The sequence below is a fragment of a genome, unplaced genomic scaffold (assembly GCF_019419815.1).
Source record: "Pyrus x bretschneideri cultivar Hongxiangsu unplaced genomic scaffold, Pyrus_bretschneideri_v1 Contig40, whole genome shotgun sequence".
In the NCBI taxonomy this organism is placed as follows: Eukaryota; Viridiplantae; Streptophyta; class Magnoliopsida; order Rosales; family Rosaceae; genus Pyrus; species Pyrus x bretschneideri.
The window spans coordinates 2245061-2267644 of record NW_025999724.1 but is presented as its reverse complement, the minus strand read 5'-3'; the positions used below and the strand labels follow the sequence as shown (position 1 = coordinate 2267644).

At 37.8% G+C, this 22584-nt stretch overlaps 2 protein-coding genes across 3 annotated transcripts; one reads left to right on the top strand and one right to left on the bottom strand.

Moving 5' to 3' along the window:
* The first annotated feature begins 14635 nt into the window (after positions 1 to 14635).
* Positions 14636 to 18120, top strand: LOC103965873 (BTB/POZ domain-containing protein POB1). The gene is made up of 6 exons (XM_009378965.3): positions 14636 to 15105; positions 15844 to 15969; positions 16347 to 16468; positions 16564 to 16627; positions 16750 to 17029; positions 17139 to 18120. The coding sequence occupies exons 1-6, from the start codon at positions 14841 to 14843 to the stop codon at positions 17950 to 17952; spliced, it is 1671 nt and encodes a 556-aa protein (XP_009377240.1). The 5' UTR covers positions 14636 to 14840; the 3' UTR covers positions 17953 to 18120.
* Positions 18121 to 18487: 367 nt separating this feature from the next.
* LOC125467894 (protein CURVATURE THYLAKOID 1A, chloroplastic-like) lies at positions 18488 to 21092 on the bottom strand. 2 transcript variants are annotated; one of them, XM_009378966.3, is made up of 5 exons: positions 20890 to 21091; positions 19498 to 19595; positions 19238 to 19345; positions 19015 to 19086; positions 18488 to 18749 (listed from the first exon to the last, which is right to left on the bottom strand). In XM_009378966.3, the coding sequence occupies exons 1-5, from the start codon at positions 21029 to 21031 to the stop codon at positions 18684 to 18686; spliced, it is 486 nt and encodes a 161-aa protein (XP_009377241.1). In that variant the 5' UTR covers positions 21032 to 21091; the 3' UTR covers positions 18488 to 18683. The 2 variants fall into 2 exon arrangements, with proteins under 2 accessions (XP_009377241.1, XP_048421938.1); XM_048565981.1 differs by having other exon boundaries at positions 18709 to 18899; positions 20890 to 21092.
* Positions 21093 to 22584: the final 1492 nt, after the last annotated feature.

Below are 22584 nucleotides of genomic sequence, written 5' to 3'. Positions count from 1 at the left end.
AAAACTCCTTTCGGATATGCATTAGATCGATCGGCTAATTGGATAATAACACCATCATTTTTAAGCTCTCCTAGATTCATCGATGCATAAACAGAATATGGCATGACATTAATTGAAGCACCTAAATCTAGCATGGCATGTTCAAACCTTGTATTACCAATTACGCAAGGGATAGTGAAACTACCTGGATCTTTGCATTTAGGTGGTAGCTTTCTTTGCAACAGTGCAGAGACATTCTCACTTACATGTACTACCTCTTTCTCCCGAATCCGTTTCCTTGTTGTACAAAGCTTTTTCAAGAACTTCGCATACTTCGGGATTTGCTTGATTGCATCCAAAAGTGGTATATTGACTTGTACTTTTCTAAATGTCTCCAAAATGTCTTTTTCAGCTTCCTCCTTATTTGTTTGCATGAATCTGCGAGGAAAGGGTGCATTTGGAGGAATAGCATTAGAAATAATCGAACTTGGAACATCCTTACCCTTGGAAGCCGAATGGTGTAGGTTAGGTGGCTGCGGCATGGTGTTTTCTACCCTTGCCGTGGCTTGTTCTTGCTCCCCCTCCTCAAATTGCAACTTTTCATCTTCCGTTGGGGCAGATTTAGAGAGTGGTGAGGCCGTTCCAACTTGTTTCCCACTTCGCAACATGATTGCTTTGGCAGATTCGAATCCTCCCTTCGGGTTGACAACGGTTGAACTAGGCAACTTGCCTTGCTCTCTAAATTGGCCCATGAACTCAGCCATTTGTCCCACTTGTCTCTTCAATTCAGTCACCTCTCGAGCTTGATTTTGCACTTCATTGGCGTAATTGTGCATGTCCTTTGCTTGTTTTTCTTGCCCCTGCGCCAATTGAGTTAGTAATTGAATAACTTGAGAATTATCAAAAGACGAACCTGAGTTGTTTTGGGACAATGGTGGTTGGTTGGATTGGTATGGCCGTGGGAACCCAGGGGGGTTTTGTTGAAATCCCCGTTGTGGTGCAGATTGTTGGGGTTGTTGTGGTTCCCTCCATTTGAAATTTGGATGATCTCTCCAACCGGGATTGTATGTGTTAGAGAAAGGATCACTCCTTGGTTGGTGTTGGTTCCCATAACCCACGGCATTGGCAGATTCCCACCCTCCGTTCTCAATCAATTGAGGGCACTTGTCGGTGAGATGTCCATTCATGGAGCACACGCCACAAACAGCCACACTTTGTACCTTTGGTATTTCAACCACCTGCGAAAGAAGAGAAGTAAGATTAGCCATTTGATTTTGAAGTTCGGAAATAGCACTTACCTCATTCACTTGTTGCTGCCGTGGCATGTCTCTTTGGCCAACTCCTTCGTATTGTTGAGCATTCAAAGCTCGGTTGGCAATAAGAGTCTTGGCGGCCATGGGTGTTTTGTCCACTAAAGCTCCACCCGCTGAGGCATCTAGCATTTGACGTTCAATTGGTAGAAGCCCTTCGTAGAAATATTGAAGAAGAAGCTCCTCCTTCATTTGGTGCTGTGGACATGAAGCAACAAGGGTTTTAAAACGTTCATAATAAGTTGGAAATGATTCACCTTGCTCTTGCTGAATGCCACTAATTCTTTTACGTAAAAGAATGACTCGAGAAGTTGGGAAGAACTTCTCCAAAAATGCCCTTTTCATACTCTCCCATGATGTGACAGTTCCGGGAGCTAGTTCGTACAACCAATCTTTAGCCTTTTCCAAGAGAGAAAAGGGAAAAGCCTTCATCTTCAAAATGCTCCCATCAACGTTCACCGGGGTCATACTTGAGCAAACAACCTCGAACTCCTTCAAGTGCTTATTAGGATCTTCCATGGACAACCCATGGAACTTAGGAATATGATGCAATAAACTGGACTTGAGTTCAAACTCGTCAGTCTTGTCGGGGGCTGCCCTTGGATATTGAATGCATAGAGGCATGGCATTAACCAATCCCGAAGCGGAAAGCTCCTTGATTGTTCGGTTGTCGGCAGCCATAACTTGTTCTTCCTCAACAACCCTTGCCGTGGCTTCCTCCTCCACTTCTATTTCGTCCTCTTCAAGGTCTGGTGCAGGTGGAGGTGGTTGAGGCTCTTGTTGATTCTTCTTTCTTCTCAAGGCTCGCTCAAAATCGTCGTCAAAGTCTAAGATATTCGCATGAACCGGTTGAGAACTCCGAGTCATAAACTAGTGCCTAAAACAAGGAAACAAACAAGTCAGAAACTAAAATAAATAACAAACTAATAACACACGAAAATAACTAAAAAGAAATAACAAGGGATTAGCAAAGTTGCTAATCCCCGGCAACGGCGCCAAAATTTGATGCGAAAATTAACTTCACACACAAATTAACCCTCTTTTGACAATTGTAGCATATAAATAAGTAGGGATCGTTCTTACACCGGGGATTAGGAGGGCTTGCTAAACACTCTAAACTGACTCAAATAACTAAAATTAACCTTTCAAACACTTAAACTCACCTAAAAAGACTCAAACACGTTCACAAGACTCAAAATAGGCTAAAAACACTCAAAACTGCCTTAAAAACACAATCTGGGCAGTTTTGAGCCTAAACACAAACTTGGACGAAAATTGGTTCTAACTTGACTCAAAACTCTTAAAAACACAATCTAAAACATATTCTAACTATTTAGACACTCTAGGACAATAGGGGATTTGGTTTTGGACGAAAATAAACAAAACAAAGCAAATATGTAAACTAGGCAGATTTGGACGAAATTGATAGAATTAGGTGGATGGTGAGATGGCTAGGAGGTTTTTCTCCACACATGGCATACTTGCACATAATACAATTTCCAGTTGCTTAATCAATGAATTCATGAACCTCAACACCCCAAGTTAATTAGGTACGCTTAAATTAACTCTCAGATTTCCCTTAGGTCATTGAATTGAATGGAAATAGCGCATTGCAATCAAATTATTCCTCAAAAGTTCTCTATATGAAAGCGCATAATAGAAAAACAATCAAAGATCATTAGGTTCTATGGAAATCATAAGTGTTGACAAGGCATTCGTAACTATGAAAGCGCATGATACTTATGCCAAGAATTTACTTAACATGATTGTGACCAACAATCTTAACTACTCATGAATATAAGTTCCCAACGATTAGGTGAAGTTCCCTCATATCCTAGCATCATGTTTATGCATGCAAATCAAGCGTGCACTCTCAATTCATATACATAAGCAAGTTTTAATTAAAATAGATAAGCAAATTGAATTCATCATTCATGAAATCACAACTGAACGTAATCAAATCATCATGCAAATACAACCATGGTTTCGAAATTCCCCCCTAGCCAAAGGGGGGATTAGTTCCTCATGCTTGCACAACAAAAAGTATTGAATTTAAACATTGAAATCATAAGAAAGAGTACACCTAAATGCTCAGCAATTCCAAGATGGATTCGATGCACAGATTGGTTCCTCTTCCTCCTCCTTGCTGCGGCACAAAGTGTAGGTGCTGGAATTGGTGGTTTTGGATGGTTTTTCCTTGTTTAGAGGGATGGAGGATGGTTGATTATGGTGGGGAAGGGTGCGGCAAAGATGTATGGATGTGTAGGGAGGTGTATGGAGGCTTAGAATGGAGAATGGAGATGCGGCAAAGGTGTTTCTGAATAGCATAAGGGGGTTGTCCGAATTTTTGGCTGAATTTATGTTTATATAGTCCTAGGGTTAAGTAGATTAGGGTTGGACTTAACAGATTTTATGGATTAGGGCCCTATAATTCGGCCATGGGTTGTCAAATCCACTTAGGAGGAGGTTTTGGCCCACATAGTTTTATAAAAGGATTTGTAAACCCAAATACACAAGGATTAGGCCTAAGAATTCAGAATCCCAAAGGCATTGGGCCTAGGGAGGTGCGGCTGATTTGGGGGAGAGGTTTGCTTGGCTTGCAAGGCAAGGCAAAGCCTTCTAGAATAGTTTGGGGCGCCACTTTTGTAGGGCTTCTAGAGAAAATAGGTTTTGTGGCTGATTTGGGCCTTCTAGACTAGGATTCTTCTAGAAATAGGTTCTAGAATTATCCATTTAGGTCCCCATGCAATTAGGATTAAGACATGATAAGGTTTGGATAGGATAAGATGAGATAAGGTTTGGATAATGTTTTGGATAATGTTGGATAAGGTTAGATAAGGTTAGATAAGGTTTTGGATAATGTTGGATAAGGTTAGATAAGGTTTTGGATAATGTTTCCTCTTTTGAGCTCCTACCTTATCCACTTTGTCCCAAGCTTATTCCTTCCTCTTCTTATCACATTTCTAGCCTCTTGAAGTCCAAATTCGTCCATCCATGTTGGCCCATATGTAAGCTATCCACATAGTGTCCAAAATCGCTCCAAAATGCATCAAAATGCACTTTCTTGGTACTTTACCCCATAGGACCTACAAACACACGAAATTGAGTTGTAATGCAACATTAACTAAGAAATAATAGCATAAATGCACAAGAATAAGCTAGTTAAGTCGCCTAAATATGCTCCTATCACATATCTTTCTACTAAAAGGCTCCACTTCTAATTTCCATTCAATTAATAAATTTAATATAATAATAATATTATTAATTTTTTCAACAATCCCCCACATGAATGGAAATTGACTCAAAACCATGCAAATGACAATGCATACACTAGATAGAGAACTCAGTAGGAAAAGTACCGCATCGGGATATGTGGCTTTTGGCTTTGAACCTTCCGTAGTGAATTACTATCGGATTTACTTGGCTAATCAGTGAATGCGATGTCTTGAACTGCTCACCCGTTTGTGTAAACCAAGACAATAGTAATCACACAATACTCTTTCAAACACCCCGTGGTTGCTCGGTTGTGTTCATTTTGGCCCTGAACAATTCTTGGTTTCTCATAAAAGCTTTTAGAGAACTAAGCCCTTCAAAAAATTCTCACATCAACGGCCCCATTCCTTACTCAAGATAGGTGACTTCCTATTAAGAGTATCCTGCAATACCCAACTTGTTATGCCCAAGTATAGGAATTATTAAAAGCAAAGCTTATCCTAAATACGCTGCAGATAGCATTGTTTCATTATAGGACATAGGTAGGAGATTATCTCCGCAGTGCTCCCATTGAATCATCCACAATTCAGTTGTCCCTTTGAACCTAGATCTTGGGATCTCTAGTCAGCTAGGTTGGTTAGCCATTATGGCAATTCTTAAGACGTAGGTTTTCAACTCATTCCCCTCGTTTATACAACTTACTCTCTAATCAAACCTTTAATTAATTTGGATCTACTAGGTTGATGACTATCTCTTATGGTACGCACTTCCATTTATGAAATTATATTTCATTCAAGAGTAGTTGATTTCTAACGTCAAGTCCTCCATACATGCCTTCGGCCTTGGTAAGTAATTTGCTAATACTTGAGTAAACTCCCCCACATTTAAGGTTTTTTTTTTTTGTTTTACCGGAAGGTCTCTAACCTTTCAATACCTTAAATGAAAGAATATCATTTTTCTTGAAGCAAATTACTTTTCCATTATAGTTAAGTATATCATTTTTCAAAAATAGCTAAGCCACCCCCACAATTCCTTTACATTGCGGTTGCTTTTTAATGCTATCAATTACTCACTCACCATACTTAAGAAGTAAGAACCAGTGAAGATATTTTGTTTTTATCTATCTTCACTTGTTATGGCCTAAAGTATCACTATAGCCTCTTCCTGGAGAAACATGTTTTGCACTTGGCATTTAGCCTATAAACTTACCGAGTTCTCATGGCTATACCTAGCTTTGATCAATGACAACACCAATTTCAGTTGTCACACCTCGAAGTCAAAACATTATTCTCCCATGTACCTCCCTTCTCGGAAGTAATTGTCTTTACCTTACTTCCCCTTGCGGGAGTAGTTATTTTTCCTTCTCTCAATGTTGTTTTCCCTTGTTAATCACAGTGTCTATAATAAAGATGCAAACTCTGCTTGTTTCCTTGTGGGCAATTAACAGTGAAAACTATGCCCTTTGCACACTAACATTTTTCACCAAGAGTTACATATGCCTGTAATGTTGGCCAAGCCATCACCTTGAGATAACTATCAACCACCAAATGATGATCACTATGATCATCTTGCATGAAACAATAATATCCATGAAGCGCCTCTTCAAGCAAGTGTGGAAGTCTGCAGTTTCTGCAACAAACATCACATGATGGCTTTTCACCCAGAGATATGTGCATCTACTCAAATAACAAAGCCAAATGATGGCACTATGATCTAAGGTAACACACATCCAAAACAAAAAGACTTAATTTTCGTTTTGAAATCAAATGGCTGCTCATAAGGAATGCATCATTGCATTATTGAATTGCCCTGCTTGGTCTAATGGATATTCACAGAACTCTGAAACAAAAGAGCCCTTCCCAAACAACACCATCTTTGTAACCGAATAATTGCAGCCTGAAAAACGGACCAAAACATCCATACAGAATGATCATGTCTTTCTGCCAAATTTAAAAACGTTATTCGTGTCCTTTGGTCCTCTACATCCAATCTTGGAAGTTTTGTTATTATTCGAAAAAGAGATTGACTTCAGGCAGGACCAAGGATCTTTTAGTTTCATCCTTCAAATCGTTGCATCTATTAGCTCCATAGCTTGCCAATAAGGAACACGAGACTGCATTCACAGAAAGGTGTGAACACCATGTATTTCACTTACTGTCAGCCAATACCCAAATCTTAATGAGTTAGTTAACAGATCCATAAAAATATAAAATTTAAATTTAAACAAATATGTGTATACACACTACACAAGTCTTCTATGAATTTTGAGCCATTTCATCAGTTATATAAACATATATGCGAATCATCAATACGGAACCCACATGAATGATTTCCCAAATTTCATAATACACCATCGAACATTTCGCACAGATAAAATGGTGCACAAATATTATGTGCATCCTTGTTTTAATGCGTCTAATATGCATACGTCAATATATGAATCATTTATATGAAACAAAACCAAATCAAGTTCTGTTTGCTTGGAAAATGATCAGACCAAATTGAGAAAACCGTTTCCCATAACATTATAGCAAGTTAAACCTATAAACTTGTCTTAAGATTGTTGGAAAAATAGGTCTAATTACTATATTAAATCACATTAAAAATCAATAAATAATTCATGCAATTATATATCAAAGTAATGCATGCACATGAGTAGTCAATGTTAAATGAACATGACATAATGGATTAGAAAAACCTGAAAATACGGTCGAGGCGAGTGTTATACACTTTGTCCTTAAAACAAGTTTACACCCCACTACGGTACTCATGATTGATCGGCGCATGTGTCTGAAAAGACAACGACCACGTCCTTGTAATAGTAGCACTCCAAATCACAAGGCTCCATGAACCACGATTGTGTTTGAACTCAATGAGGCTCTCTAATATTTAATGCACTATATGTATGTATGATGAAAAGTTCTTATGTGATTAAAGGGGGCTTCCCTATTTATAGATTGTAAAATACCTCTTTGGAAAGCATGTGACTATTTATGAAGAGTCAAAGTTACAACTCTTCATTTGAGTAGACGCATCTTTCTACCAAAAGGCTCCACCTCTAATTTTCATTCAATTAATAAATTTAATATAATAATAATATTATTAATTTTTCCAACATATCCATAGCACATAAGGAGGTTCCAATCCATCCATTTACCGGCTAGAAACAAGTAGTTTCTGGCACACACTATTATCTAGCGGAAATAAAATAATCGCAGGAAACAAAATGAAGCTTATGCATTCTCATTTACTAAACTTGTGGATCTCTAGCTTCCACAACTCGAGCTCTTATCTCAAGCCTTTTTTAACATTGACTCACCGCATAAAAAATCGCAGGAAACACTTCAATAGCTAGAGGAAGAACTTCGACAGACCGCTAGAAGCATTTCTATAGAAAATCAACTCAACACGTTTGAGCTCCTAGAAGAACAACAAAGCATATTCTAGGACTTCTATTTCCTTCGAGATGTTTTGGGCCTAGTTCGCACTAACTCGTATATAAGGAACTTAAGGCGCATTTGCTTGCCCTCACTAAACTTCCTTGGATTGGACTGGCTTAGCTGGTATTGCTAGCCGGTGTTTGATGCGATCAAGGATTACCATTAATGAGACTAAGTCGGACTCGCACCGACTAAGTCTTTCACTAGGTAGTCTTAGTGAAGATCCCAATATGTATGGGATTGCTAGTCCCGTCACCAAACATGGTCTGTTTGCCCACTGCATCGTCTACACATTGCATCGTCTGCAAGCGTTCCTCTGCAACACCTTTTAATCACCGCCCAGATCTGAAACAAAGCCCTACCCACTGCCCAAACTTCAAAATCCAACCAATAAAATTTAAAAATAAAATAAATAAATAACGACAACAAAATCCAACCCTAAAATTCAAAATTTACCCATTGCCAGAAAATTCTGAGATGGCTTTGCATGCGGGGAAGCCAATGCATGTATCAGTGGGAGGAGAGAGATTTGAAAATTTTTGGGAAAAAAAAAAAGGATGAGGAAGGTGGAGATGCTTAACGATGACAAGAGGGTGAAGAGGATGAGCTTGTTTTGAAGGATTTGTGATGAGCTTTACACCTGCATTTTGCAGGAAAAAGACGGGAGAAAGAAGAAATGGGGCGGAGCCAGAGGGAGAAGAAAAGAAAAGATGCTTTGAGAAGGGTAGTCTTTCAAGAGTAAAAAAGTAAAAGGTCAATAAATAATAAATATGCATTAAATAATATAAAATATTATTATATATACATTAAACAATATAAAATATTACTATATATGCATTAATTAATATAATATTATAGTTCTTTAATTATCCTGCTTTTTAGTTCAACATTGCACCAAACGTTTCGTTAATTAGTTCAGCTTAGTCTAGTCTAAGCTAGTCTAGCTTAGTCCTGAAGCTAGTCAAATCCAAGATAGTCTAGTACAACAAAAGCACCGTTAGGGTGCGTTTGTTCCACCTCCTTAAGAGGGACTGGCTTGGACTGTCTTAGGCAAGACTATAATCTCATGTTTCGTAGGTTGTTGGACTAACATAAATGGGACTCGCCTCGACTACGAGTCCCACCACACTTCACTAAAGCCATGTATCTATTCCCAAGTTTTCACTTGCTAAACCCAGACACCCAGTTCCTCCATGCTTCACCTTCTTCTTCCTCGACACGGTCACCATAGCCAGGTTGTCACCATAAGCCTAGGGAGGACGACGACAACGTTGTGTTGCAGTGTCTATTTCATAGTTTTGTTTTTTCCATCGCTCACATGCCTCATACATGCCCGTTTTTACATTTGGATTTAGACATTGTAATGCAGTGTCTGTTTCCTGGTATTGTTTTTTATTTTTTGATTACTGCGTTGAAGTGTCTGTTTTCTGGTTCTATTTTTTTCATCACTCACATGCCTTCTATGCTTAACCTCTCGCGTGACTCTTGATTTCTACATTTAGATTCAAACATTGCAATGCAGTGTTCCTTTCATGTTTTATTTTTTACATTTGGATTCAAACACCGCAACCCAGTGTCCGTTTATTGTTTTGTTTGTTATACTTGGATTCAAACACAGCAACGCAATGTCCATTTCCTGGTTTTCAACTATTGATTGTAGAAGTCTATGTTTTCTAATTTTGAATGTCTGCTTTCTGGTTTTGCATTATAGGCGTGTAAATGATGGTGGAAAAAATGCAAACGTGTACGGAAACAGTTTCGTGAAAAGGGAGACAAAAAATCCAAACAGCTTTAATTGCTTAATTAGCAATCAAAATTGTCAAGCTCCAAGAATTTGCGAAACTGTTTCCTCTCTGATACATCAAGTCGACTACAAAAAAATAGTTTTTAATCATACTCAAGTTTCAACATTGGTATCTAAATGCTTTCCTGATTTAATGAATTCTTTCTTCAAACATCGACTTTACAATGTCATCACCCCATTGTGCTTTACAAATGTAAAGACCTTAAGAAGTTACAAAATTTCATATCCTTTCACAAATGAGAAAGCACATGTCTTTGATCTCCACAAGTCCCAATTAAACACCAATAGTTGAACCATTGATAATCGAAATCACCGGATCCCAATTCTGCTAATTCCAATTCGATTTCAAAAGTTGAGGAGAGACAAAGAGATGGCGACGAGTCCGTCGATACTGAAAGTGGGGCTAGTGATAGCTGGGATGTGCGTCGGCAGGTACCTAGTGGGCCCACCTCTATACTGGCACTTCATGGAAGGCTTAGTCGCCGTCTCCCACTTTTCTTCTTCCTCCTCTTCCACTTGCCCTCCTTGCACGGGCAATTGCTTTTCTCACCATGTCCTCCATCCCCATTGGTAATGACATAAAGCATATGTGACATTCATTATTGACCTATCTCTAATTAATAAAAATATATCATTGATTAAGTTCAAAACAAAAATTTGTCATTGATGTATGATTAAATTGTAAATTTTTTGGTTAAATTACCTTTTAATTTTAGGGTTGAGTGTTATGTTTGGGATGAATATACCCTTTTAAATAATTAAGGGAGAAAATTTTAAAAATCTTGATTAAATGTATTATTTGTTCAAATTATACATTTTATTGTAGAAAAGCTTGCATTGCCGCCATAATACCTAGTGTTGATGTGGAATAAAATGTCTCTTAAAAAACAAAACTCAAATATCATCTATATCACATTTGCGATAAGTATCTGAACTTATACATCCACATTACCTCCATATTATGTATCAAACCCATCCACATTACCTCTACATTCAGTTTCAAACCCGTCCACATTACCTACACATTTAATATCAAACCCATCCACATTGCCTACACATTCAGTATCAAACTCATCTACATTATGTACACATTCGGTATCAAACTCATCCATATTACCTACACATTCGGTATCAAATTCATCCACATTACCTAAAACTTGATTTCTGTCATGTCTCCTGGTTGTTGAACTTTTAAGTACGAGAACTAGACATAGTAAATTAGAAAATAATCCAATATATGGTGTCTTAAACTTCACTTAAAGAGGTAAAACTCTATACTAATGAACTGGACTAATTTCCAATCATGTTCAATTTCAACAGCCAAACCAATATGCTTTCTAATTCTTGCCCATATTATATTTCGATATGTCACATGCCGTAATTCTTAGATGTCAGTTTTTGTACACATATTGGTGATGGGAATAAGTAGATGGTTGTGGTCGTACAAGCCTATTTAGGTTGGTACCTAACTATTCTCTTAAACCTAATTTTAGGTTTGTACACGTTGCAGTTGGACCGTATCATACAATTTACCAACCAAAAGAATCTAGTCAATGGACATCGCATTTTTTCTGCCCAGCAGTTTCTATACTTCAGCGAATCACGTTACATAATACATACAAATATAAAATAATCAAACTATATATACACACACATATGAGATAAGATCAAGGGACAAATATTTTGACAAACATTTTTACACTTTCTTGTAGCCTTTAGATTTTATAACATTCAACTGTCTAAATTAACAGTGATATGGAGAGTTATAAAATTAAATGACTTGGATGATGATGTGAATTATAACTAATAAAGAAAGCACTAATCTAAATTAAAAATTAATATCTAATAGTATAAAATTGAAAAAACTAATAATCAAACTTCGAAGATATGCACCCGCCTAGCCGCTTAGGCGCTAGGCCTTAGCTCACCGTCCGACTAGCGCTTATCGTCTTTTAGAACATTCCTATCCCTATATGTATATATATTGTCATGCGATAGATTTTGTTAAATATTCAATTAGCTACCGACGAAATTCAAACTTACACCGTCATATAAGGGCTTAACTATATATATATATATATATATATTTAGGAACACATGAGTAGACTTGGCCAATGATCTGAGAGTAGCCTAATTAAACTGATTGTCGGCCACCCAATAAACAATAGTAATTAAGCGGTTGATGTTTTTTTTTAGTAAACGATATTATCTACTATAAGGAGGTGGTGAGTAGGTTAAGCCTCACAATGAGCTAGCAATAATGTAGTTCAAATTCGTATTTGGTGAAAATCGAACTTAAGATCTCTTATTTATAAGTAACGAAAGATACCACTAGACGGTAGTATTCAGTGACAAACAGATGAGGATTTAGATTGCAATAAAATATGGCTTGCAAATCATACTTTTATCGTTTAAACCGTGTACAAATGATTGACTTTAGACCTTATCCGCAAATCAACAGAACTTGTACGTGAAGAACGGCTTAATTCGACCCATCAACACTCTCACGACACCGTGACTAATTCCACAAAATATGCATAAAAAGAGACTCTGGTGGCCTGCTCAAAAGTCGCAACCGTAGCATGCACGAAGGGCATTTGGGGTGTAAACGAAAACTACGTACGTACCATCACTTTTAGTATTCGTTGTTAGTTTATTACTGTTTAGTGTTTATGATCCAATTGGGAGTGGGTGAAAATTATTAATTTTCGCTCTGTTGACATAAAAATTGTCATAATAATTTGGTATTAAATTCGTTATTTATCAAATTTGAATTTAAAATTTTTCACTTGTAAGTGAGTAAGAATGCTAATATATTATTATGTTGTAGTACTAAATGATGACCAAAAGATTTGAAGAAAAAGAAAATGAAGTTTTGATCAGTTCTTCAATTTTTTTTTTAACCAAAATAAAAAATGTTTTAAAAGAAGTATATATATGTTTGATTGTAAGAACTAATAGTTCAATAATATATTGGTTTGAAGAACCACCAAATGTAATACATGCTCAATCTATTATTAAGGAAGAGCTCCAATACGGAATTGGTGTGGGATTTTTTTTTCCTTTCGGCTTGATTAAAAGCCCCAATAAGATTTACGAGGCTCACATGAAAGAACCCCATCTTCGCAAAACCAATTTATGCTTTTTTGTGGAATTGATTGTTTGATCGTTTATTAAATTGATGACATGGTGAGTGTGCGACTTTTCTATGGATTAACATGTAAACAATATTTGTACTATATTAACAAAAAAATATTCATCAATAATTTAATGAGAGAATAGATATTCAAAGAGACTTGATAAAAAAAAGACGATCAAAGAGTCAAAATGTATAAATTGAGACAATTTAAAAACCGCAGGTCTCGTTTGGCAGCTTGGACTCTACTGACTATTTCTGTCGGATAGGGTAAATAGCCACCGGATAGTACTGACTAAATTAGTCGGGTGTTTGGTGCAGTATCGGACTAGTGACCGTATTATTTATACTGTGTTTGATATTATACTATATAGGAGGCATCAAACTTTAAAAAAAAAAATTTAAAAAATGAAATCATTTTTTTGTTCCCAGGTCTCTCCGCACCCCCCCAAACACCCTCCCTCTCTCTCCCTTCTTCTTCCCCGACGGTAGAAGAATCCCAAATAATTGTTCCCCAACTCTCTCCGCCACACCCCCCAAACTCCCTCCCTTTCTCTCCCATATTCTTCTTCCCCGACTAAATAATCCGGACGTTTTGGTTGGTTTTATTAAGCGGGTGTGTACCGTATTATCTTATCCGACCGGTTAAATTAATCCGGTGCTTATTTAGTACGAGTGAACGCCAAACACCCGGGTCCGTATAACTAATCTTATCCGATCCTTTATCCGATTTACCAAACAGGACCGCAATGTGCAATGTAAGAAAATTAAATCTCATGATTTTTATTTTTAAATTACCCATATAGGGTGTAAAATGCAGTTAGCCCATATACATGTTTTTACTAGTTTTCCTTCCTTGGGTGTTTTGTTTGCGTAAAACACCCTTATTTTTACACTAATTTTGTTTAATATGTATTTCTTACCGTGTAGACATCTCAGTAACTGTCTGTATTTTGTTTTTATCAATTAATTGTCTGTAGTTATGTTATCAAATCTTTTATTAAACTATTACTCTACTAATTTACAGCTTTTCCTTAACTAATATTCTCTACATATCTGCTGTAGCAAAACTTAACTATATTCTCTTTTATCCTTTTACCCTCTTGAGAACCCCTTAATATAGTAATTACAATTCATTAGCAAACAAAAAAGTACGTTTATTATCCAAATTCCAAACAACGAAGTTACACACCACAACCTCTTATGCACCACTTGTTATCATGATATGAATCTATCCATATGTTACCAACTCTTTTAACTTCATTCAGTGATATGATTTAGTTTACACATATTCACTCGTTAAGTTTGGTCTTATCAGAATTTTACCCGTGTGAAACGAATCCAAAGAAACCCAATTTGTTATTAGGCATGTATGCAAGAAACAAAGTTTAAAGTGGAATTAGTACTCAACAAATAAGGTAATGAAGGATATGAAAATACCCAAAAATTGGGATAAGCTTTTGAATGAGTAAATATTTTACACATAGCATATGTGGCCACCTTAATTGACCTGTCACAACCCCTAATTACATATGTTTACCTTGCTAATTGCTATTTAATTACCTAAAAGAGGTTAAAAACAGAAGCTGCACAATAAAATCCAAGTCAGATGCACCAACCCAATTGACAGAAATTTCAGTAAACAGTAACAAACAAAACCAAAGCAGCGCACAAAAGAAGGTTAAGGGAGAGAGACAAACACAGAGAAAGTTTGAAGAGAGAGAGAGGAGAGAGAGAAGGGTCGTCTACCGCTTCAGTTTTATCATCACGACTTTATGACCCTCTCCCTCCTCATCTCATCCTCATCATTTCTCATTCATTCCATTTCTCTGCTCCTCCTCTTCCCGTCACCTACCGCCACCAGCCAAACTCCGTCCTACCTACTCCCAGATTCTGCCACCTCAGACCCTCTTCGGGTCGTCTTCTTCTGTGGGGCTTTAGCTCGTGGGGGTTGAATCATGAAGGAATTGAATACGGATCTATTCGACCCGAGAACTACGCTGATGGAACCCGACTTCTCGCGGGCCGTGACGCCGTCGGCCGACGCTGACGGCGACGATTTCGGCTTCGCCTTTAACGATAGTAACTTCTCCGACCGTCTGCTTCGGATCGAGATCATGGGTGACACACCCGAGTCCAGACCCGATTCCGAGGCCTGCACCAGTATTGCTGATTGGGCCCGTCACCGGAAGCGGAGGAGAGAAGACATCAAGAAGGAAAACAGTATGTTCTCTTTGGATTTTTCAATTCGAGTTTTGAATTTTGATGGGTTTTGTTTGGTTTCCGAGAAATTAGGGAAAGTTTGAACATTTGGGGTTTTAGGATTTCGAATTGGGGATTACTTTGAAACTGTTTGTTGCTTGTTCAGCTGAAAAGCTTAGTAATTTGGTGTTTATTTATCATAGAAGTGAAATTATTATTATGATATTGATATTGGTTATTCCCTAATAATTGTACTTAAATTTCAAATGCAAATATTTGGGGGCAACTTTTGATTGAGTCCGTTACATTACTCTATTTTGTTTGTTTGGTTGCTGAGAAAATTGTGGAAATGAAACGGAAGAAGGGGAGTTTCATATGAAATTCGGGTGATACTTCGTATATTGTACGCCTCATAAGTAATCAAGGTATTTCACTTTGCGGAGCCATATGACTGCATAGGACTTACTTGGTTTGACCTGGGACTTCAATTTAAAATTTATACTTGATTTCTTCAACACTTTTTTGGCCGACATGTATTCAACTTGGCGTTTCCATGTATTATTCGATTGTGATTTGTGGACAAGAAGGTATAATTTCCGTTTCCCTGTTGGTTTGTTTTTCCCTTGATTGTTTGGGATTGTGGTTTCTGTTATCTGGATATTCTTCATCACCTGCATGATTCTCACTTCCCATGCATTTTGTTTATGCACATGATGTGGTGTTATGGCAATGTTGGTTAAAGTTTTAAATTTTGTTCAGTTCTGGATCTCGCTGAATGCCCCGAGGAGCAAATCTTGAATGACAACCAGCCTGATATGGATGATTGTGAGGGCTGTGAAAATCAAGATGAGGAAGCAGTTGCAATGGTTGAAGAGTCACCTTCAGGTAACCGAATGTTTCTTAAGTGAAGTTTATAAAGCACATAAGAAGACGGGCTTAATTGAGTAGGATCTCCCATATGCACATTCCTCTGTGTCCTTGAGCTCTAAAGAAAGTCGTATGAATAAAATAATAATGGCTTCGACATAATTCTTTTTTATCTATTGCATCTCTAAGGATTCTGAGCGAGAATGCTGTAAATTTATGAGAATAATATTATCTGAGGTGAAACCCTGATACTATCTAATGAGCGCTTACAATTTCATTATGTCATATCCTTGTCTTGCTGTGAGTCATCTTTGCGGCCATATTAAGAGATCTGCTTTGTAATTCTAGTGGTGTCATGTTTTAAGCGTTCCAAGCTTGAATGAATATTCTTATAGGGGATGAAGCTGCAAACAGCAATGATTCAGATTGGGGAATGGATTGTTCTACAGTTGTGAGAGTTAAAACATTGCACATTAGCTCTCCAATTTTGGCAGCCAAGAGTCCATTTTTCTATAAGGTAATTGTCCTCTGGTTTTATCTGTTCCTGTATATTTGCTCGTTATTGTCAGTGGATAGTTTTTCTCATTGCCCTCCTTTTGTATTATTATGCAGCTCTTTTCAAATGGGATGAGGGAGTCTGAACAGCGACATGTAACCTTGCGAATCAATGCGTCCGGTAAGAACAAATATTAGAAGCTTACTGTCCCCTGAAATGTTTCCTTCCATGGAAACTACTACTTTACGAGTTGACCATGAAGAAGTTACCTAACAAGTGTCGTTTTGTTTCCCTGAGTGCAGAAGAAGCTGCTGTCATGGAGCTCCTAAATTTTATGTACAGCAATACCTTGTCCACCACCACAGCTCCTGCTCTACTAGATGTGTTGATGGCTGCTGACAAATTTGAGGTTGCTTCATGCATGAGGTATTGCAGTCGGCTACTGAGGAATATGCCGATGACACCTGAATCTGCATTGCTTTACCTAGAGCTTCCTTCAAGTGTCTTAATGGCTGAAGCAGTCCTGGCATTGACTGATGCAGCAAAGCAGCACCTCGCTGTCCGTTACAAGGACATAAGCAAGTAAATTTCTGTGTGACTCATATTTGAACTTGATCTGACTAAGTTCTTGTTCATTAAAGTTGTTTGAAATTTAGGAGATATATTTTTGACAGTTGGTTCTTTCAACCAGGTTTTTCGAAGAGGTGATGGCCTTACCCCTAGCTGGAATAGAGGCAATTATATCCAGTGATGAACTCCAGGTTGCATCAGAGGATGCTGTATATGACTTTGTGTTGAAATGGTCTAGGACTCACTACCCTAAGTTGGAGGAAAGGCGAGACATCTTGGGTGCTCGTCTTGCACGCTACATTCGCTTCCCATACATGACTTGTCGAAAGCTAAAAAAGGTCTTAACCTGTAATGATTTTGACCACGAAGCTGCATCCAAGCTTGTCCTTGAGGCCCTTTTCTTCAAAGCTGAGGCTCCACACAGGCAGCGAATTCTTGCAGCAGAGGAGTCAGCTACCTTGAATCGTCGGTTTGTGGAGCGGGCATACAAGTATCGCCCTGTTAAGGTGGTAGAATTTGATCTTCCGAGACAGCAGTGTGTGGTGTACCTGGACTTGAAGCGGGAAGAGTGTGCAAATTTATTCCCATCTGGACGGGTTTATTCTCAGGCATTTCACTTGGGCGGGCAAGGGTTCTTCCTCTCTGCGCATTGCAACATGGACCAGCAGAGTTCTTTCCATTGTTTTGGCCTGTTTTTGGGGATGCAGGAAAAAGGGTCAGTAAGTTTTGCAGTGGACTACGAGTTTGCGGCGAGATCAAAGCCAACTGAGGAATTTATCAGCAAATACAAAGGCAACTACACATTTACCGGGGGCAAGGCAGTTGGCTACCGTAACTTATTCGCCATACCATGGACTTCCTTCATGGCCGATGATAGTCTTTTCTTCATAAACGGCGTCCTCCATCTTAGAGCGGAGCTTACCATCAAACAGTGACTTGTCTGTCAAGCCGATTGTCGAAGCACAAGTTTAATTTTCGTTTTGCTTTTATGTGTTTGCTTTTTACCATCCTTGTCCTAACTTGGACAAGGCATTGTAATAACTAGCCACCATTTAGCCCTCTCCGGTTGAGGGCTTAAACATGATTACAACTATTTACTTTTCCATTCTCAGTTAATCGTGATTATCATGTATTTAAGGTATCCAAATTAGGCGAAGTCCAAAAGTAATCCAAATCATGGTATGGTGGCGCTTTAGCGGTCATGTGGGAATGGCAATTCAAACCGTTAAACTCGATAACTGTGGATAACTGCTAGCATGAAACATATTTGGGATGAAATTTGGTTATATTTCAGATATGGGAAAAAACTAGGAATATTATTAGGTTATGGTTTCGGGTATAGTAATAGTGGTCTCTAATTCGTAACCGACCCCATTAATACATATTGTTTCGGATATGGTTTTGGAAATATTATTCGAATATGGTTTCGGATATGGTTAAAAGTGCAAGAGCCGATTCCGATAGACCAACTGACATAAAATTGCCAAATCTTATTCCAAAGATGAAGGATGGTAGTACATTAACATGACTACAACAATAGTTCAAATATTATAAACCTATTTTAGATTACAGGATACAAATGCCTCTTACAGTGGACGTACATGAATCAAAACGAAAGGATGTCGACGATAAATGTGCTTGAAGTTTGCCACCGCGTCATACGGATCTATTCAGTTCCGGCAATCTTCTTCTTCAGTGCCTCAATGTCTGTAGCTAGTTCTTTTCTGCTTGACTGAGGGTGATACCAAACACAAATAGCACTTGTTAGAATTATCGAGTGCGCAGATACAGAAAGCAAATATGTTGTTCTAGCCATTAAAATCATTGATGGATGGACGGGGGCATTGCGTGAATGACGTGATCATCCAGTGTGTACGAGATCCTATTAAGGGGGCGAATATGAAACGAAAAGCAGATCTTATTTCTTGTAAAGGAATGCATCGTGCTTGAAGAAAACAGCGATAACTCAAACTTTAAGTCGGGAATTTTAGACTCACCTTGAAGAGTAGGTAACGGTAGACAAACCATCCAGTGTATCCTAGCCCTACCAACTCCAGGACCTTTGGAAGCTGAAAGTCAATTCAGAGTAGTTCAATTAATTTCTAAAGAGGAGATAAATCAACGACATGGACAAAGTTGTAACTTGAAAAATAGATTCATCACTTTCCATTTCAAAACTGAAAAACCTAGAGGTATGTGGTTTCCAAAGAAATCACTCACAAGTGGCACTGAATTGACGGCACCAACAATTATTGAGGACAACCACACAGTGACTATCGCCCCACCGCCATACAGAAGTACTGTAGACTTGTTTTCAACTGCATCCCACTGGGAAGGAGAACATACAGGAAATCATTTTTAAACCAACTATTGGATTCACTTCAGCAAGAAAAGTCCAAACAAAATGGCAGTAAGTAGAAGAAACATAGAAATGATTATCATAAGATTCAACACAAAGGGGAACAAAAAGCTTTTCATACCTTCTCCTTCAAGTCTGATATAAGTTCATTAGTGTCGACGGATGTGGATGTCTCTTCTGAAGATGAAGCTCTGACCTGAAGAGAAAGCCTCCGGGACCCTTTGAAAGAATAACAATCTTTGCTTAAGCTTATAGTTAATACATTCTTAACAGTTTATATAAAGAGACAAATTAAAAAAATAAGAAATCAAACTCAGTTTCCAATAGACAGTGAAACCAATTAAGTAAAAGAAAAAACTAAGGATAACAATGGTCTGCTCTAAAAGCTTAAGCAATGATTTTTATTTTCAAACGGTCTGCCAAACCAAAAAGTGAAAAATTCACACCCCAAAAGTCTTTTAAATATCATCTTCGTTTGCGTGTCTTGGATTGCATATATGTGCTCTAGAGTTGCAGCAAATTTCGAGCAATATATGAGATTGGCCAATTCCTACTCTACTCTATGAGACTATGACTGTTGCCTTTTCACAGAACGGCGTACCTGAGTTGAGTCCCACCACCTATATCAACAACTATCAAAGAAACCTGACATGTCAACTTGGCTGTGACCGTGTTATTTGCCCTCACGCTTTGAGCACTAAGGTTCCCTTCTCTTACCAATTAACTGATCAAGGCTATGAAAGGTATTGAAGTGGAATTGGAGCATGGAAGCAAAAAACAACGCTTTTAAGTTCATTTACTTGGAATGCAGTCAATGCACCAAATCAGCTATAAGCCTAAATGCTTAGATACATAAAATACGTGTTAAAATCCAAAAACTCTGACACTCGTCATTCCCACCCATAAAATCTACTGAGACTAGTTCCATATGAAACTAAAGTCGGAATCTTGGAGCCCCATTCTAAAGTTAGAAGTTACTACCGCAATGATCCAACTTAACCAACTAAGATACATTCATTCCTTCTCGTAATTTCTGCATACCTTAATTTCCCGTCTATGACGTATATTAGCACAGGAATGCAGGACAGTTATCTTCGTTTCAATCAACACCCAACTTTCAAAATATCAAAACAGCAAGGTTCAAAACCTCTGCGTTAAGAACCAGAACCAGAACCTTACCTTTCCTCTACATCTATTAGCTTGAGAAATGCAGGAAAACAACAGAACAAAATTCTTCCTTCATGAATTACTTCAATTCACAAAACCATTAACAACTAAACGCAGGGAAAATACTTGATATGCACAAGTCAACTGCAACTAGCAGATAATTCCATTGACACCCACATAACAGATATTACCAAAATAAATAAAAAATCACAAAAAAATTTCCCTCCCACCCACATTTTCTCAGCAACCCAAAAAAGCAAGTAAAAGAACACACATAAAAACCACAAAAAATAACATAATTTGTTAAGAAATAAACTTAAAAATACAAGCTTGAGAAGTAGCTCACCTGAGAAGGATTTAAGAGGGAAGGAAGAAGGGGAGGAGAGGCGAGGAGGGAGGTAAGGCAAAGCGGAGCAGCGGGTGGGTTTGATGGGAAAGCGTGGTATGAAGACGGCGGTGGCCGCCATGGATGAGGCTGTCGCTGCCATTAGAACTGAGTCGTATCGTCAGCTGCTTGACTTGGTAGCCTTGGTTGATTGCTTCTGTTGCTGGCAATGATTTTGTTTCTCTCGAAGTGTTGGGTGTGTGTTGGTTCGTTATCTCGGAGGGTTGTATCCCTTCCTCAGTTCATTGGGAGAGCTTGACACGTGGCAGATTAAACCATCTTGATTGGTTAGTTCCCTATCTGAAATCCACGTTTGAGGTCTCTTTTTGTCAAAGCTCAAAACAAAATAATCTCTCTTTTGCTTCAATTGCCTTATTTTCTTGTCATTGAAATGAATAAGCAAAGATGCTAAATTTTGAGATTCTTGGATGCCACAAGTTGTGTGCAACTATATGCTTATCTTTTTTATCACGTAATTAATTATAATGTTTGGGCAAGACCGAGATAATATGTAAGTTTAATTTAAAGGGGTTTGACATATGAGTCATTTAGATATTAGCTACCTCGACCAGAATGACTCATAATGCCATTAGATCAAGAATTTGTAAATTTGTATATGACATTGCAATGTTTTAAATTTGAGGTATGGAGTTGTAATTGCACCCAAATTTAAGGGTGCAAACTATAATTTTACCCTAATCATAAAGGATATTTTGAATTTGCCAAGATACACATACTTGAAAGATAGTCTAAATACTAAAGAGGTTAGGTCATGATTAATGTTATATAAATGTTACTCAGTTTAATCATACTAGTTCACTCTAGAAAGTTGAATTATTATTCAATTCAATTGAAATAATTAAGTTATATCTTGTGTTAAAAAACGATTAGTATAAGAGAATATAGAAATGTTCATCTAGACACCTAGGTTGTGAACATGTCAAAACAATGTATCTCCACTGTAATGACGATACACTATTTATATACCATCAACATCATAGGGATACGCTGTTAATGTACTATCTACCCAGGTCTTGCACAAACCATGCACACAATCCAGGTGCTCGGGTGAGCGAAGCTTTAAGAGCATGTTGAATATGTGTGAGAGAAAGAAGAGTGGTGTGTTCCATAGAGCATATCAAAAGTGCATATTTAAGTTACAAATCAGAACAAGAGCCATTAGAACCCATTAGGTGTAATGATCTAACGATTCTTATTAAATCTGTAACTTAAATGTCCAGTAGGAAAATCTCTTGGAGTGTCAACTATTTGCTCCAAATGAATTCCAGACCCGTATTCCACACAGTACGTTTTAGATTCGATTTCTAGCACTGGTGAATCGAACGATGGTAGCCAGGAGAAGGCTGAAATGCCTCCGTAAGTCTTCCCAACTCCCAAAAAAATAGACTTCCATGGCAAGCCATCAATTGGTCCATTTTTAGAAAGAAAGAAAAATTAAAAAAAAAAAACTATTTGCTCCCAATGATTGTATAAGTTTTTTGTTTCTATAAGACCAACCCAATTCACGAAAGTATGGGCTTCTTTGAGAGGCTTGGGCTGTTAATGAACCACTACACAGACCCAATTGAGTCAGTGACCCACCTCAAAAATATGTCTTAACCACAGAACAGTAGCAACAATTTTAAATCATATTCA